Here is a 19,212-nt window from a genome sequence, read left to right as displayed (position 1 = left end):
AGCTGTTCTTGCCATAATACAGTATGGACTTGGTCTTTTACCAAATATGTCTATCTTCTATATACCACCCCTACTGTACCTTGTCACAACACAACTGATTGGTTCAAATGCATGAAGAAGGAGAGAAATTTCACAAATGTTTTGGTTACATGTTTCCATGTGTTATTTCATAGTTTTGATGTCTTCACTGTTATTCTACAAAATAGAAAATAGGAAAAATAAAGTATAAAACCTTGAATGAGTAGGTGTGTTCGGAATTTTGACTGGTACTGTATATATGGGCCATCTGGTGTGATGAGTATCATCCATGCTAGTCTGCTCTCTTTGATTCATCATCATAGAAGCCTTCACCACTGAGCTCCACTGAGCATGTGCAGAAGCATGCCATGGCTGTGTCCCAAATGACACCCTAATACCTATATAGTGTGACACGTTTCACTAGACCCTATGGGCCCTGGTCAAAAGTAGTCCACTGTATAGGGAATAGGATGCCGTTTGGGATGAAGCAGTGTCACTTAGCTGCACTGAGCATGTGCAGAAAAATGACGAAGTCCAGTGGATGTTGTTGAAGTCACCAGCTCTGGTTGGGCTCTTCTGCCTTTTTCTCCCATAACACTTTGCAGCCATAGGGGAACTGTACAATGACACAATAAAAACTGCTGTGTCATTCTGTCCGACTGGTTGGCTGGTGTGGTCAGGGACATCAACCTTTTACTCCCATAACACTGGCCATAGGGGAAGACCAGCCAGCCAGCCAGCCAGCCAGCCAGCCAGCCAGCCAGCCAGCCAGCCAGCCACAGAGGAACAGTACCATGGCACCACAGAAAGGGTTGTGTCATCTGTACCGACTGGCCGGCTGGCGTATGTAAGAACATGAAGGGCACTGTGGGTTATATCTCCTCTGTATCCCTAGGCTACATCCCAAATGGCACTCTATTCCCTTTTTAGTTCACTACTTTTGACCAAGGCCTAAGTCTAAAGCTCTGCTCTGCTCTCTACTTGGCTGCCGATTGCCTTTTTTTGTGAGAGGAGCAGAAGAGGGAATGGGCTCATGCTCCCTAAGCACTGCTTTCTGCCACTCTTTTTTTCACTGTTCTCATCCCTCTCTTTCTCCCTCTCTTTCCCCTCCACATTAAGACATAAAGACACAGTGAGTTGAGTGTGATTAAGAGGTTATGTTTAATACCATAGGGACTGACTCATTGAGGGGAGGTTTTAAAATAGCCTAAATCTTTATTAACGGTTTAGACGTTAACAGTAACAATGGCTTCATTTGTAACTGTAACCACAGCCGTGGTCACAACATAACACTTGGCTGCAGACTGCAGTCCCTGGGACACCACAGAGGCAGGGAGAGGGTGTATTTAGCTCTGTGGCTGTGGCTGCAGCCTGGTTAGTGGTTGTTGCAGCTAATTGTCTGTGGTTTTGTAAGTTGGGATAGGTTGCTGGCTGCTCACCGCAGGAAGCACACTCACTCACTGATGGAGTTGCACACCTGCAGAAACATTGAGAAGAGAGGGCAAACAAGCTACACACACACACACACACACACACACACACACACACACACACACACACACACACACACACACACACACACACACACACACACACACACACACACACACACACACACACACACACACACACACACATTCAATAGCTGCTGTTCAATGTGCTGCAGGCTATTTCCCATTTCCTTGTGAAGCGTTGGCCAACACCAGGGTTCCTCTGACAGTGTTAATGCATTTCTACAGAGCTCAGTCGGATCTCCACGATGGTTGCTACAAACCACTAAAGTGTAGGGACAATACACGTATATAAGGCATGTATGACATACGGTGTTCATACTGTTCTCTGTAAGAACATAACAGATATAGAAATGTATAAAAGAAGAACGTAACAAATGTCAAACCATACAGTGATTCCATAGGGCCCTATTGTATCGTACTCCTCACCATCCCCGTGCTACAGTATACCAGCCCATTTATGAGTGTGCTGGCATTCCATACAAAGGAAAGTATAGAGTTTATTGTACAGTAAAGTCTGTTCAGTGCAGTGAGTGTGTATGTGTGCGAGGGGGAGAGTGTATCTGTTTGTGTGTGTGTGTATCTTAATTCACTTTAGCAGTCTCATGACGATTGTGAAGCACAGACACAGCTTCCAGCAGAATCAGACACAGGCTGTGTCTTTAATGCACCTGTAAAAGATGGGACTGTTAGACAGTGTGGTGTACATAATGGATCAATTTGAGCTCTCAGTTAGAGAGACGTATGGGCAACACTGTAACCTCTTTGTTCACTGGGTTTTTAACACCGTCTCTCTCTCTCTGTCCCTCTTCTCCCCCCTCTATTATTCTCTCTTTCCATCTCTCTCTCTTTCTCCTCTCCTCGCCCTCTCTTTCTCTGTCCTACAGGAACAGTATAGCAGCATCTGCAGTGTGTGCGTTTAACCTCAGCTCCATCACCCAGGCCTTCAACGGTCCCTTCCGTTCCCAGGAGAACCCCCGCTCTACCTGGCTGCCCACCCCCAACCCCATCCCAAACTTTCAGGTACTACCCACCCCAACTTTCATGTACTGCCCACCAGCAACCCCACCCCCAACTTCCAGGTACTGCCCACCCCCAACCCGTTCCCCAACTTCCATGTACTACCCAACCCCTTCCCCAACTTCCAGGTACTGCCCACCTCCAACCTCTTCCCCAACTTCCAGGTACTGCCCACCCCCAACCCCATCCCCAACTTCCAGGTACTACCCAACCCCTTCCCCAACTTCCAGGTACTGCCCACCCCAACTCCATCCCCAACTTCCAGGTACAGCCCACCCCAACTCCATCCCCAACTTCCAGGTACTGCCCACCCAAACTCCATCCCCAACTTCCAGGTACAGCCCACCCCAACTCCATCCCCAACTTCCAGGTACTGCCCACCCCAACTCCATCCCCAACTTCCAGGTACTGCCCACCCAAACTCCATCCCCATCTTCCGGGTTAGTGCTGGTCTGAAGCAAAATCCTGCTCATCCTGTGTGTCCCCAGAACCAGGACTAACAGACTCTGCATCTAGGTGGCACTGCATATAAGAACCAGGACTAACAGACTCTGCATCTAGGTGGCACTGCATATAAGAACCAGGACTAACAGACTGCATCTCGGTGGCACTGCATATAAGAACCAGGGATTATGCACCCCAAAGCCCACATAATTTACATTTTAGCAATGCAACTGTAGCTTTATGAAGAAATTCATGTCATTCGGCATTTCAAAAGCATATTGTTGCTGTAGCTTGCCAGACACAGAGATGTTGTTTGCCAAACAACAATCATTACAGTGTAACAGTATTGTAGGTGTGAATAAGCGTGATTACTGGAGGAGAAAATGAGAAGGAAATGACCACAGGCAGAGGCATAGTATTGATTTATTCAAAGCAACAATGACTATTAAGATGAAGTATTATTCCTTTTCAGTTAACTTTTCTTTCTTTCTTTCTCTCTTTCTTTCTTTTTCTTTCTTTCCCTGTGCCTTTCTTCCCTCTTTCTCCTGCTCTCTCACTCCTCTCTCATCCCCCCCTTTCCCTCCCTTCCCTGTCTCTCTCCCCCTTTCTCCCTTCCCATCCCCCCTCCCCTCAGTGTGGTACCATAGATGATGACGGCGGTCCTAACGATGGTCTGACGGAGCGCAGCCTCCAGGACGCCCAACGGCTGTACCTGATGAACGACGTGGTGCAGCCCGTCTCTGTGGACCCCTTGGTCATGCAGGATGACGTGCGCTTCTCCAGACTGGTGGTGGACATTGTACAGGGTCACGACACACTCTACCATGTCATGTACATCGGCACAGGTCAGTCGAGTTCAAAGGTCAGGGGTCAATCAATTAAATTGAATTATAAAGGAAAGGGCACATTATCTAGGTAAATCTCCCTAGAAGGAAGAAACCTAGGGCCTCCCGGGTGGCGCAGTGATGCCACCAGAGACTCTGGGTTCGAGCCCAGGCTCTGTCGCAGCCGGCCGCGACCGGGAGGTCCATGGGGCGGCGCACAATTGGCCCAGCGTCGTCCGGGTTAGGGAGGGTTTGGCCGGTAGGGATATCATCGCGGGCCGGGCGCAGTGCCCGCTGACCAGGTCGCTAGGTGTACGGTGTTTCCTCCGACACATTGATGCGGCTGGTTTCTGGGTTGGATGCGCGCTGTTATAATTTAAAAAAATGATATATACACTGCTCAAAAAAATAAAGGGAACACTAAAATAACACATCCTAGATCTGAATGAATGAAATATTCTTATTAAATACTTTTTTCTTTACATAGTTGAATGTGCTGACAACAAAATCACACAAAAATGATCAATGTAAATCAAATTTATCAACCCATGGAGGTCTGGATTTGGAGTCACACTCAAAATTAAAGTGGAAAACCACACTAAAGGCTGATCCAACTTTGATGTAATGTCCTTAAAACAAGTCAAAATGAGTCTCAGTAGTGTGTGTGGACTCCACGTGCCTGTATGACCTCCCTACAACGCCTGGGCATGCTCCTGATGAGGTGGCGGATGGTCTCCTGAGGGATCTCCTCCCAGACCTGGACTAAAGCATCCGCCAACTCCTGGACAGTCTGTGGTGCAACGTGGCGTTGGTGGATGGAGCGAGACATGATGTCCCAGATGTGCTCAATTGGATTCAGGTCTGGGGAATGGGCGGGCCAGTCCATAGCATCAATGCCTTCCTCTTGCAGGAACTGCTGACACACTCCAGCCACATGAGGTCTAGCATTGTCTTGCATTAGGAGGAACCCAGGGCCAATCGCACCAGCATATGGTCTCACAAGGGGTCTGAGGATCTCATCTCGGTACCTAATGGCAGTCAGGCTACCTCTGGCGAGCACATGGAGGGCTGTGCGGCCCCCCCAAAAAATGCCACCCCACACCATGACTGACCCACCGCCAAACCGGTCATGCTGGAGGATGTTGCAGGCAGCAGAACGTTCTCCACGGCGTCTCCAGACTCTGTCACGTCTGTCACATGTGCTCATGTGCTCAGTGTGAACCTGCTTTCATCTGTGAAGAGCACAGGGCGCCAGTGGCGAATTTGCCAATCTTGGTGTTCTCTGGCAAATGCCAAACGTCCTGCACGGTGTTGGGCTGTAAGCACAACCCCCACCTGTGGACGTCGGGCCCTCAAACCACCCTCATGGAGTCTGTTTCTGACCGTTTGAGCAGACACATGCACATTTGTGGCCTGCTGGAGGTCATTTTGCAGGGCTCTGGCAGTGCTCCACCTGCTCCTCCTTGCACAAAGGCGGAGGTAGCGGTCCTGCTGCTGGGTTGTTGCCCTCCTACGGCCTCCTCCACGTCTCCTGATGTACTGGCCTGTCTCCTGGTAGCGCCTCCATGCTCTGGACACTACGCTGACAGACACAGCAAACCTTCTTGCCACAGCTGGCATTGATGTGCCATCCTGGATGAGCTGCACTACCTGAGCCACTTGTGTGGGTTGTAGACTCCGTCTCATGCTACCACTAGAGTGAAAGCACCGCCAGCATTCAAAAGTGACCAAAACATCAGCCAGGAAGCAGAGGAACTAAGAAGTGGTCTGTGGTCACCACCTGCAGAACCACTCCTTTATTGGGGGTGTCTTGCTAATTGCCTATAATTTCCACCTTTTGTCTATTCCATTTGCACAACAGCATGTGAAATTTATTGTCAATCAGTGTTGCTTCCTAAGTGGACAGTTTGATTTCACAGAAGTGTGATTGACTTGAAGTTACATTGTGTTGTTTAAGTGTTCCCTTTATTTTTTTGAGCAGTGTATATATATATATATTTTTTTTTAACACTTCACTAGCTGTCCAGCCAAATGATATATTATAGAGCTCTGAGTTTTTCCTAGCCACATGACCTGAATGGGAAAACCTCTTGACTCTAGGCTGTATACAGTACAATCAATGATTTCTCATCATCTTCTTCCTCCTCTCTCCTCCAATCAGAGTACGGCACCATCCTGAAGGCTCTTGCGACCACCAATAAGAGCCTTCAAGGGTGTTACCTGGAGGAAATCCAGCTCTTCCCCGCTGGGGTGCAGGAGCCAATCTTGAGCCTGCAGATCCTTCAAAGTGATAGGTCACTGTTCGTAGGACTCAACAACAGAGTTCTGAAGATCCCTCTGGAGAGATGCTCCAACTACAAGACTGAGATGTGAGTTTCTTACGTTTTTCTGTTTTGTACAAGTGCAATAAAAGCCAACCTGGCCAACAAACCCAACCTTATGGAAGAGTACAGGTGAGCAAAAGCTGCAACTACAAGACTGAGACATGAGTGTCTCAGACTGAGAATGATTCCACATTCTGCATGTCTTCTCAGGGTTGTGGTCAGTGGTATAGTGGATGGTTAACGCAAGTAGACACATCTTACCAACCTTTCGCGGAAAAAAACAATGAAAGTATAGGAGGCGTTACTTTTTTCACCGCTACCGGCAATCAGAGATTGCACACTTATTTTTTTACCACTACATCACTGGTTGTGGTATATTACCATAGAAATGTACAGCGTGTTGTTTATTGCTTACTTATAGTCACTTGCCTTGAGTATAAAGTGCTAGAATTATACCAGCCTGAGTAACTGACTGTGTAGTCTTATCCCTTGGGACTCTGTACTAATATATTCATTATTTGATGATACACTACCAAAACAATAACACATTTAATTTGTTGCGGTGTTGCTTTTAATTAACGAAGCAGTGTTTCTAAAAAGAGTGAGAACAGAGAAAGGAAGGAAGCCTTTATCTTTTACTGTCTCTCTGATTCAGGCTCATTTAGTGGGAGACGTGTGGCTCAGACTCTGCCCTGCCTGACTTCTGCCAGTTCAATATGAGTCTCTGAGTGTGAGCTCTGCTCAATGCTCTGGCTGTCATCTCCAGAATAAGCTGCCTGATGGCTGCCTCTGTCGTTCATCTAAACCTCCCCTCTCTCTCTCACACAGCTGAGTGAGGAGGAGAAAAGCCCTCCCCTCTCCCTCTCTCCCTCTCTCTCTCTGCTCTCTGTTTGTCAGGCCTTATGCATTTCATCAATGCTTTCAATCAACTCTCTAGAGCTGCATCCATGCTTTGTCAGCTCGCTGTGCAATATACGCGTGCGGGTGTGCATGAAGGGCAACCGACTGTATAGGAGATTGTTGTATGTGGAGGTGTGTGCGTGCGCGTGCGCGCGTGTGTGGGTGGGGGGGGCTCATGCATATGATGAATCAGCTCGCTCCTTTCTCCATCACATGTCACCAGCGGTAACACACACACAGATGCGCACACACACTCACTCCTCTCCATCAGGTACAGTGGTGAATACTAAACAAGGTGTGAGTGAGGAGATGTGAGAGCAGAGCAGAGCGGAAGCCTCGGTAGCCAGGCCTATTTAAAACACAGTGGGGTGGAATAATCACACTGGGCTTCAAGGGCACACCAGGGGAACATGTCCTTAATCCTGCGTGCTGCCTTATATCTGCCAGCCTCAGTAGCAGACACAGTCAGTTGTCAGGGGACACAGAGAGAGAAAACCACGCAGAACTGCAAATATACATGACAGGTGACGGGCTGTCAATCACTGTGATTTATTGTGATATCTAAGGTCGGCAGGAAAGTGTGAAGGGCTTATTAGTCTTTAGTTTATGCTTTTAGGAAATCTTATTCAAAGAAAAGTTCATGCAGAATGCATACATTTCACAGCCATAGATACAGACACAAACAGGATTTACACAGAAATTGACATGGTTCTATTTTCTGTCTTTGCATATTGTTTGTCATTGCACTCCCAGGCTATTCTGTGTCTCAGCCCTCCGCCTCTGTGTTATTACATCAGTCTGCAGGAGACAGCCCCAGGACAACAACACTCTGCCTCTGTGTTATTATATACAGTCTGCAGGAGACAGCCCCAGTACAACAACACTCTGCCTCTGTGTTATTACATCAGTCTGCAGGAGACAGCCCCAGGACAACAACACTCTGCCTCTGTGTTATTATATCAGTCTGCAGGAGGACACCCCAGGACAACAACACTCTGCCTCTGTGTTATTACATCAGTCTGCAGGAGACAGCCCCAGGACAACAACACTCTGCCTCTGTGTTATTACATCAGTCTGCAGGCAGACACCCAGGACAACAACACTCTGCCTCTGTGTTATTACATCAGTCTGCAGGAGACAGCCCCCAGGACAACAACACTCTGCCTCTGTGTTATTATATCAGTCTGCAGGCATCCGCACCGTCTTTGCATCAGTCCGCAGGAGACAGCCCCAGGACAACTACCTGCCTCTGTGTTATCACATCAGTACTGCAGAGAGAACAGCAAGCCCAGGACAACAACACTCTGCCTCTGTGTTATCTACCACATCAGTCTGCAGGAGACAGTCCCAGGACAACAACACTCTGCCTCTGTGTTATTAAATCAGTCTGCAGGTAGACAGCCCCACGGACAACAACACTCTGCCTCTGTGTTATTACATCAGTCTGCAGGAGTACAGCCCCAGGACAACAACACTCTGCCTCTGGGTCATCAACATCAGTCTGCAGGAGACAGCCCCAGTGACAACAACACTCTGCCTCTGTGTTATTAAATCAGTCTGCAGGAGACAGCCCCAGGACAACAACACTCTGCCTCTGTGTTATTACATCAGTCTGCAGGAGACAGCCCCAGGACAACAACACTCTGCCTCTGTGTTATTACATCAGTCTGCAGGAGACAGCCCCAGGACAACAACACTCTGCCTCTGTGTTATTATATCAGTCTGCAGGAGACAGTCCCAGGACAACAACACTCTGCCTCTGTGTTATTAAATCAGTCTGCAGGAGACAGCCCCAGGACAACAACACTCTGCCTCTGTGTTATTATATCAGTCTGCAGGAGACAGTCCCAGGACAACAACACTCTGCCTCTGTGTTATTAAATCAGTCTGCAGGAGACAGCCCCAGGACAACAACACTCTGCCTCTGTGTTATTACATCAGTCTGCAGGAGACAGCCCCAGGACAACAACACTCTGCCTCTGTGTTATTAAATCAGTCTGCAGGAGACAGCCCCAGTACAACAACACTCTGCCTCTGTGTTATTAAATCAGTCTGCAGGAGACAGCCCCAGGACAACAACACTCTGCCTCTGTGTTATTAAATCAGTCTGCAGGAGACAGCCCCAGTACAACAACACTCTGCCTCTGTGTTATTAAATCAGTCTGCAGGAGACAGCCCCAGGACAACAACACTCTGCCTCTGTGTTATTAAATCAGTCTGCAGGAGACAGTCCCAGGACAACAACACTCTGCCTCTGTGTTATTAAATCAGTCTGCAGGAGACAGTCCCAGTACAACAACACTCTGCCTCTGTGTTAGTACATCAGTCTGCAAGAGACAGTCCGAGGACAACAACACTCTGCCTCTGTGTTATTACATCAGTCTGCAGGAGACAGTCCCAGGACAACAACACTCTGCCAGAAGCCTATAAAGAGGTTATGTCTTTCTGACTTGGATTATCCAAAGAGGACCTCTCCCTTTCTCTGTCCCACTCTTTCTCCGTAGGCGTGGCGGATGTCAGTGGGTCTTATGAAGGACACCCACCAGGTGGGGTGACAAAACACTAGTCCCATTGTCCTGCTGACTGTGTCTGTTGGCTGACCCGGCCAGGCTATTCTCCAGTCGGTCAGTGGCCTAGCCTGATCTGTGGGTGGCCCTCCCAGTCCCATTCACACATACAGCCTTTCATAATGAAACCTCATAATAACTAGTGGAACTACAGCAATACATCAATTCATATTGGCTTCTTCAGCCCCCTCTGTGTGACACAATGGAGGTTTCTATGGAGCAGTCTTGTATAGAAAAGCTACAGAGGCCATGGCATGGGTTATTTTTAACTTTAAAGTTATCCGTTTTTTTACAGAGATAACCACTCGCTCTGGAAAAGGATCCTCTGTTACCACATGAATGGCAGTACTATACTAGTGTTCAACCAGAGAAGGAAATTATTGGTTCTGTGTTTGTCCCCTGTATTAGCATGAATGGATAGGTTGTTAATGGAAATACAGCACTGGGAAAACTCATAATGTTTAAGTGCAGTTATTATTATCCTTTTTTAAAATATTTGTTGCCTTTCAGAGGGTGAATGGGCAAGACAAAGATTGTAAGTGCCTTTGAACAGGGTATGATAGTAGGTGCCAGGCGCACCAGTTTGAGTGTCAAGAACTGCAATGCTGCTGGGTTTTTCACACGCAACAGTTTCCCGTGTGTATCAAGAATGGTCCACCACCCAAAGGACATCCAGCCAACTTGACACACTGTGGGAAGCATTGGAGTCAACATGGGTCAGCATCCCTGTGGAATGCTTTGGACACCTTGCAGAGTCCATGTCCTGATGAATTGAGGCTGTTCTGAGGGTAAAAAGGGGTGCAACTCAATATTAGGAAGGTGTTCCTAATGTTTTGTACGCTCAGTGTATGTTTAGCTAATGTGTACAGCTTTGTACGGTACAGGGTGCCTGGTGTCTGTTTAGGGATCAAATCAGCCATATTGCTTTGCACAGTGTTGTCTGTTTAGTGGTGACTTACTGCTATGTGCTGCACCGCCTACAGAGGTGGTATAGTCTGCCCTCTCTTAGTGAAAATTACATCTGACCTCCCCAATGGCCACTACCTACTGCTAAGTACAGCCTCCACCTCCACTCTCAATCTCTCTCTCTCCTTCTCTCTGTGTTTTCCCTCTCGAACTCGCCCTCTCTCACTCTCTCACCTCCACTTTCTGTAAGTAGCCTTATTTATTCTGCAGCGGCTGCAGTGTTGTTTGCATGGTAGTGATACGTTGTAGCCAAGCTGCGCCAGCAAAGTAGCTCTGTCAACACTTTCACTGAGGCAAGGTGTTCCAGGTCCATACATACAGCTCAATGGCAGGATTGGGAGTGGTGTAATAATGTTGTGAATGTGTTAAATCAGGATAGAAGCCCTCGAGATGCTAACCACTTACCCCTACTTCCCTGCCAACCTCTTAAGTGTAGTACCCTTGATGTTTAGGTGGTGAAGGTGAAGACAGAGTAGGAGTGGGAGTTTTGCTTGCTTTGTGATTTACAGTACTACTGTAGCTGCAACCAGCCAGTCAGGGGAGGTAGCAGACTAGTGGGTCTGTGCTGCAGGAGTTTATATCAACATCATGAAACCACAAAGTGGCTGTCTCGGTGTGTTCACCATGAACATGACCAGCTCATTTTCCCTCCAGTGTAGAAGTTCAATGATTTCCTGATGCTCTCTAGCTCAGGGAACTTCATGTGTTTTCATTGTTTATTAAATTATTTTCACAATCAGACCATTTGTGGATAGCAACCATGTCTACAGCTGTATTCCACGGACCCTCATGCAAAATAATAGTTATTTGCTTTTACAGGTGGGAACTATTCAATTCTCAAGTTTATTGTAATGCCCCTGAGCATTTTTTAATCTTATAAACCCTTGTCATCAGCATTGAGTCCTGAGGTTGGGCCCTGGGGATAATAATAACCTCTTTATATACAGTATTCTGGCCTTAACATCTCCAGAGCGTCCCAGGAGCCCTGAATAAATCCAGTGTTTTATTGTCTGTGTGAGAAAAATTTTAATTCCACCCACCGGTCCTCTTCAGTCCTCAGCAGAGCCAATTTATGGTCTGTCTGGTGCTGCCGCCAGCCTGTCAACAGGGTTCTAAAACACAGTGCTGTTAACCTTTTCTCAATACAGGGGGTGCTGTTTCCACTTTGGAAAATATCATCTCCAAATTAAACTGCCTCATACTCAATTCTTGCTCGTACAATATGCATATTATTATTACTATTGGATAGAAAACAATCTCTAGTTTCTAAAACCGTTTGAATTATGTCTGTGGGTGAACCAGAACTCTTTCTACAGCGAAAATCATGACAGGACATGCGAAGGTCAGAAAAATAGTCTCTGTTCTCAGATCAGTTTAAAGCTCTGTGTGTGCCCTATGGATCGAAATGAACTGCACCCGCCTTCCCCTGGATGTCAGTAACCAATGAGAAGTGGAATGGAGTCTCTACGTATTTCTCAGAGTTTATAAAAGGCAATGGAGTGACATGTACGTTCTTTTGGACGCTCGCCAAGGCGCAAGAGAGGACATCAGAATGGCATGTTGAATAGCTCTTGTTCATCGGGAGCTAAATACATCCGTCTGTGATTTAATTCGATAGTGGTGCTAGAAACATCATAACGAAGTTATTTGAAACCGATTTATATCAGTTTATGTGAGTATATTGCTATTTTCGGAATTTTCGTAGTATTGCGTTTGAGGATTTGGACATGTGTGTGCCACGTAGCTAATGTTAGCTGCTAGTTCCGAAGTTGAAGTGGACGTTTTACAACAAAGCAATGATTCTTTTGGACAAAAGGACACCTTGCCCAAGATTCTGATGGAAGCTCGTCCAAAAGTAAGAGCTATTTATGATTTTATTCCGTATTTATGTGGAAAAATGTACGTACGCTTCGGCCATTATTGCGGCACTAGTCTGGCTGTAACGCACACTGTATGTCTAGTAACGTTAATTTTAAAAATCTAAATCAGCGGTTGCATTAATAACCAATGCATCTTTCATTAGCTGTCCAACCTGTATTTTTTTTTGTCAATCTAATCGATAAATAATCGTAAACTTAGGTGCCCTTCCAAGATGGCGCCGGCCAAATGCATGCCATGTTTTGACTGATTACATAGCATAACCACGATTTGTGATGCTAAATATGCACATTTTCGAACAAACTCTATATGCATTGTGTAATATGATGTTACAGGACTGTCATCTGAAGAATTCTGAGAAGGTTAGTGAAAAAATTTATATATTTTGGTGGTGATAACGTTATCGCGCTTTTTGCCTTGAATCAATGCTGGGGTGATGTTAGCTCATGTGGTATGCTAATATAACGATATATTGTGTTTTCGCTGTAAAACACTTAGAAAATCTGAAATATTGTCTGGATTCACAAGATCTGTGTATTTCAATTGCTGTACGCTGTGTATTTTTAAGAAATGTTTTATGATGATTAATTAGGTAATACACGTTGCTATACTGTACTGTACAGCCATTCAGGAAGCTGCCCTCCATTCGCATTTCAGATGTCCCCAATATGCCTATTGGCTATCACAGCTTACATTTCTAATCAGAATATTTACACAACCTGTCTGTCTGTCGCTGTCTTGTTTACAATTATGAGGTCATGATTTGCAGTTAAACGGAAAGTGATAACTGCTGTTTTATGACTTTCTATTAAAAGGCCTAGTAAAGGACCACAGGTTTACAGCTCTCACAATCCCTTTTAAAATGTCCATTAAGCCCCATGGCGAACTTGGAGATTTATACAAGCTGTCTGTCGACAGCCAAGCCACATTGTTTTATCGTTTGGTTTATTGTTGCCGGTCGCTCTGTTTAAAATTTAACAGCCCATGTTTTGTTTTGTGGCTTCGCTGTTTTGATATAGTGTGCTATGTCACCGCTAAAAGAGGCTGGTGAATTAAATATCAGTATGGTGTCTTGGGTTGGTGTCAGAACCATACAGAAGCCTTCTCTCCTTCTCTCTTTCCTTTAATCTTTATATCTCCCTTAGTCTTCTCTCTCACAGTCATTCAAACACACACACCCACACACACACACACACACACACACACACACACACACACACACACACACACACACACACACACACACACACACACACACACACACACACACACACACACACACACACACACACTACAAAACCATTGTTGGGGAAGTTACTCTGAAAATATAGTTTACCAAGCTACCAATTACTTAAGTTCATTTACACTACAGCTTCCCTTGAGAAAATTATACTTTACTTAAGAGCCCATTAGTAAGCATTTCACTTTAAGGTTGTATTTGTTGTATTTGGAGCATGTGACAAATACAATTTGATTCAATTTGATTTGACAACATGTAGTGCGCTACTCCCCAACACCGTGCAAATCCCACATTCCTCTCTATCAGCAGACTCCATCACATGTAGACTCTTAGAAAAAAGGGTTCCAAATGGGTTCTTTGCAGAGGGATAGGATTCTACCAAGAACCGTTTTGATCTGAAAAATCCCCTTTGGGAGACAAGGGTTCTTTGTAAGGCAAAGGGTTCTACCTAGAACCTTTAACATCCTAAGAACAGTTTTTGGAAGAAAGGGTTATTTGATGATTCTTTGGAAGACAAACATTATTCTTTGGAAAGCAAGAAGGGTTCTACATCAAGCCATATATCATATTTCCCAGCATGCTCTATTGTATGGTGATTTTCAGAATTGTTTGTTTTAATATGTGTTTTTGCATGTACAGTCATTGGGCGGCAGGTAGCCTAGTGGTTAGAGTGTTAGACTAATAACCGAAAGGTTGCAAGATCGAATCCCTGAGCTGACAATGTAAAATGCTGTCGTTCTGCCCCTGAATAAGGCAGGTAACCCACTGTTCGTAGGCCATCATTGAAAATAAGAATTTGTTTTTAACTGACTTGTCTAGTTAAATAAAGTTTTTTATTTTATTTGGTTGATCCAATCTGTTAGTAATTTGACTTGTTGCACATGTGACTGAGATGGTTATTCCAGTTTAGATGATTGAGGTACTCAGTATTTAATCTGCCCTACGCTGGCAGTCATTCTGAATACAGGTTGCGGGTGATTAAACATTTCACTTGTTGGCTATACTAACTCTGGCTGGATTCCAATAGGAATTGAAACATCACTTTGCAAACCAGCATAATGTGACTTGCAGGCCTGATGTGGCCTGAAAAGCAGGAGTAAAACTACTTTTCAAGCCAGCATAATGTGACTCTGTAAAGGGATCTACCTAGCACCAAAAAGGGTTCCCTTATGGGAACAAACTGAAGAACCGTACATGGTTCTACTCTTTCTGAGTGTACCTGCTCCCACTTCATCCCTTACAGAGCCTACATCAGAGCCTTGTCTGTAGCTGGCTGGCTGATCTCCTTTACTGTTACAATGACCTGTTTTGTTATATAAATGTTGAGAGCTTTGACTGGCCAACAGTTGATGCAGCTGGAGAAAGGTCAGATGGATCGGAGCCAAACCCACTAGTCAGCACTGTAAATCTTACAAAAAAAGGTGCTATCTAGAACCTAAAATGGATGTTTGGATATTCCCATAGGAGAACCCTTCGAAGAACTCTTTTTGGTTCCAGGTAGAACCTTTTTGGTTCCAGGGAGAACCCTTTTGGGTTCCATGAAGGGCCTTTTCCACTGAGGGGTGGAAAAAGGGTTCTCCTATGGGGACAGCCAAATATCCATTTTACATTCTGGACAGCACCTTTTTTGTACGATTTACAGTGCAGACTAGTGGGTTTAGCTTACTGTGTGTGTGTGTGTGTGTGTGTGTGTGTGTGTGTGTGTGTGTGTGTGTGTGTGTGTGTGTGTGTGTGTGTGTGTGTGTGTGTGTGTGTGTGTGTGTGTGTGTGTGTGTGTGTGTGTGTGTGTGTGTGTGTGTGTGTGTGTGTGTGTATGCTTGTATGTGCGTCCATGTGAAAGAGAGAGAGCAGGATTACCCCCAATCTCTTTATCGAAAGTATTCCTATGAGGCCCATTGTTACAGTAAGGTGAGCAGACGGGACGGTTGGCATGCCCTGCCCTGCGGTGATGTTTGTACTGCAGGGTGGCTCTCCTTTTCTCTCTGGTAAACCCGTCCTCCACTGCCCCTCTCGCTCACTGCGCTCGTCAAAAACGTCAACTCAGCATTCTTTTCAAGCTGACGAATTTTCATAGTCTTAAGAGCTTACATGGATGGCTGGCTTTCATCGGTGTGTGTGTGTGTGTGTGTGTGTGTGTGTGTGTGTGTGTGTGTGTGTGTGTGTGTGTGTGTGTGTGTGTGTGTGTGTGTGTGTGTGTGTGTGTGTGTGTGTGTGTGTGTGTGTGTGTGTGTGTGTGTGTGTGTGTGTGTGTGTGTGTGTGATTTCACCACTGTAATTCATGAGACGAGGTCCAGGGTAACTCTTTCAGCTGAAGGCATTTTAGATTTGAGGTGTGTGCCCTGAGGGTGGGTATGTGTGTGTGTCCTCGGGCCTGACTTCTGGCTTACTGTAACGGAGGGTAATTGGACCTCAGATCTGCACCATGCTCTTCTTAAGTGTCAGTGTTTAGTCTGTCTGTCTGTAAGCAGCATTATGTGTCTGAGTAAACAGAATGCACACTAGCAGTGCTTGGTGAGGCAGCTAAACATTATCAACATGTTATGCTTGCCAGGTCTTCACCCTCTCATTTACCACTCATTTAAAGCTATGGTGCAGCAGAAGCGTTCCCGTCTCTCTGATGTCACCACAACAACATGGATCCCTTCCCATAGCCTCTCTCTCCCTCTAGCTCTGTGTCAGGCCATCTCTGATGCAGGTTGATACAATTTGTCAGCTCAGCACTAACTCCTAAAACACCTTCCCCACTGCAGGACTTGGCTCGGGCTTGGCTGTGTGTTCTGTAACAACACAAAGTGATGCTTCAACCTCGTAGCTGAAACACCAGAGGCCCCACTCAAATAAACAAAGGGGGCTGGTGCCAAGAATATAATTATCTTTCTTTCTCTCTGCTAGCTAAGGGGGCTGTAAAGAGGTAGTACAGGCAGGAAATAGGGAGCAGACATGGGTTCAAATAGTATCTGAGATTTTTCAAATACTTCAAGCATTTGCTTTAGCCTGCCTGGAACTTGTTGGGACTTTTCACTTTTCTATTGGTTCTACAGCAACAGACAAGCTCAATCAAGTGTTTGAAATGATATCAAATACTATTGAACCCAGGTCTGCTAGGGAGGCAGTCAGGAGTTGGTACAGGGCAGTAAGGACTGCATGTGTTTATTACAATAAGTTCTCTCTTTCTCTCTATTTATCTCTCTTTCTCTCTTTCGCTCTCTTTCTTTTGCTCTCTCTGCACTCTCAGTATCTCTCTCTCCCTCTCTCTCCAGCTCTCTCTTTCCTCCCCATCTTTCTCTCGCTCCCTCTCACTCCCTGTCTCCCACGGCCTAACTTCATCATTAACAGGTTTAGATTTAATTACCCCTCATTAAGCTCCTGTTTGACTGGAAACTTGCATATTTCATCGCTGTTTGGTTGCTGCACGGCTGTATGTGTGTGTGTGTGTGTGTGTGTGTGTATGTGTGTGTGTGTGTGGGGGGGGGGGCACTGATTTGTTTACCTCTAGTCAGACGCTCCTTAGTTTAGGAATCACAGGGGTGCGGGCTGTGTGCCTGGAGGGAGAGTGAGTTTATTTGTACATGGTTTAGTGGGCCGGCCTCACAGGGCTGGTGAGTGTTCTTTGCTTGTGTTTACTGCGTTGACTGACTGCTCTCTCTCTATCCTTTACCATCTCCCTCTCCTCCCCCCCCTCTCCTCCATCTCTCTTGCCCCCTGTAGGCTATGCCTGGAGGCCAGGGACCCATACTGTGGCTGGGACAGGAAACAGAAGCGATGCACCACCCTGGAGGATAGCTCTAACATGAGCCAGTGGAGTCAGAACATCACTGTGTGTCCGGTAAGTGCCAACAGGGACCCCCAATTTCCCCTACCCCGCTCGTTTTGTTATTTCCCTAGGTGTCAATATTGTCACTGGTAAGCCCCTGGGCTGACCCGCATCACCGCTGGCTGTCTGATAACCTAGCATACCTCCACTCTGCCTGGTCTCTCCTGGGGACTCTGGCCATGTACAGTAGTAGTCTGACAGTTTAACATTGTAACAGTTTGTTTGCCTTGGGGACTCAGTTTGTCCAGGTCGCCCTTGGAAAATGTTTTTAGCCTCAGGTGTCTTTCCTGATTAAATAAAGTTAAAATAACAGTTTTCCTGTGTCAAGGTTATTGTCACATGATTAATGATATCCAGTACATTTCCTGACACTCTTATCTCTCTCTCTCTGCCCTGTGTGGATTTTCAGCTGAGGAACCAGATCACCATCGGTGGCTTTGGACCCTGGGCAGCGTGGCAACAATGCAGCAACGACGACGGCGAAGGCACCAGCACCTGTCTGTGTCGCTCCAGGGAGTGTGACAACCCTCCAGCTCGCTGTGGCGGGAGGAACTGTGAGGGGCCCACCATCGAAGTCTCCAACTGTTCCAGGTATGTAAAACAAATAGGGATTTATATAGATCCTGATTGGAGGATTGCGGATTTCCTGCTTCTTCCCTCCTTCCAAGCAGGATTTCTGGAAAACCTGGTAATTTGGAGAAAGTTACAGGAATGTTTCCACCCGAACCACCAACCACCATCTCATTTAGGGTGTGAAATAACAACCCATTCCCTATATAGTGTACTACTCATGAATTCTGGTCAAAAGTAGTGCAGTACATAAGGGGATAGGGTGCCATTTTAGATGCAGCCTCAGATATGTCTGTCTGTCTGTCTGGAAGTGGCTACTGAATATAGAGAAATGCTTTCAGAGGAACAGAGCACTTAAGCAGATTAAAGAATGTGTTTCTGGTGTCACATTTAGCTCCTGAGCAAGTGGTTTTGCTTCCCTCTCAGAATCACAAATTAGGGCCATATTCATAAGTGTGTTGAGTGCTTAAAGAGCTTAAACAGAATCTAAGCACTTACAAATTTGTACTACTATAATGCATATTTTAGGGAAAATATCTTTAATGTTTTGGTGCAAAAAATTCTGTAATCTTTTTCGTTTACCTGGAAAATTGGAACCGTTTTTTTACCTGAAACTTTTCATTTTAGATTCTACAAATAAACGTTTTACTCTGTATTCATCAAGCCATCGTTTCCGTTTGGACTCATTGGACTTATTGGATGTACATCTCAATCTTGAAACTGGTTTCCACACGGTGCTACAGGATTCTTTGAACCTCCTATAACATCACATTTCTGTTGCCGTAGAAACGGAGGCTGGACCCCCTGGTCGTCATGGGGACAGTGCAGCACCACCTGTGGAACGGGGTTTGAGATGCGCCAGCGCACCTGCAACAACCCGTCGCCCCGTCACGGTGGTCGGGTGTGTGTGGGCCCCGTCAGGGACGAAAGGTGAGAGGAGAGAGGGAGATGGCAGGTCTATTTGTGAGAGAGCTATGTGAACAAATGTTGGTTAAGTAATACATTTATCATATGTCATTTTTTTGCTGAATAATGAACATGTTCGCTTGACTCAAAAGAGCAAAACTCTCAAACATGTATAGGTGATTTACTAAGAAAGGACATTTACTGATTAATTTATGAGACATGTTTTGCAC

At 45.9% G+C, this 19,212-nt stretch overlaps 1 protein-coding gene across 2 annotated transcripts in view; it reads left to right on the top strand.

The window, feature by feature from the left end:
• LOC139546675 (semaphorin-5B-like) overlaps nt 1–19,025 on the top strand; it is a 155,580-nt gene extending 136,555 nt beyond the window's left edge. For both annotated transcript variants that reach the window (XM_071355326.1, XM_071355325.1), the window contains 6 exons: nt 2,417–2,552; nt 3,628–3,838; nt 5,979–6,186; nt 17,401–17,518; nt 17,916–18,097; nt 18,863–19,025. In XM_071355326.1, the coding sequence (XP_071211427.1) occupies nt 2,417–2,552; nt 3,628–3,838; nt 5,979–6,186; nt 17,401–17,518; nt 17,916–18,097; nt 18,863–19,010 (1,003 nt within the window). In that variant the 3' untranslated portion in view covers nt 19,011–19,025. The remainder of the gene's footprint in view (nt 1–2,416; nt 2,553–3,627; nt 3,839–5,978; nt 6,187–17,400; nt 17,519–17,915; nt 18,098–18,862) is intronic.
• Nucleotides 19,026–19,212: the final 187 nt, after the last annotated feature.

The sequence above is a fragment of the Salvelinus alpinus genome, chromosome 20 (assembly GCF_045679555.1).
Source record: "Salvelinus alpinus chromosome 20, SLU_Salpinus.1, whole genome shotgun sequence".
Taxonomy (NCBI): Eukaryota; Metazoa; Chordata; class Actinopteri; order Salmoniformes; family Salmonidae; genus Salvelinus; species Salvelinus alpinus.
The sequence above is the reverse complement of the archived record's forward strand: the minus strand, read 5'-3'. Positions and strand labels throughout refer to the sequence as shown.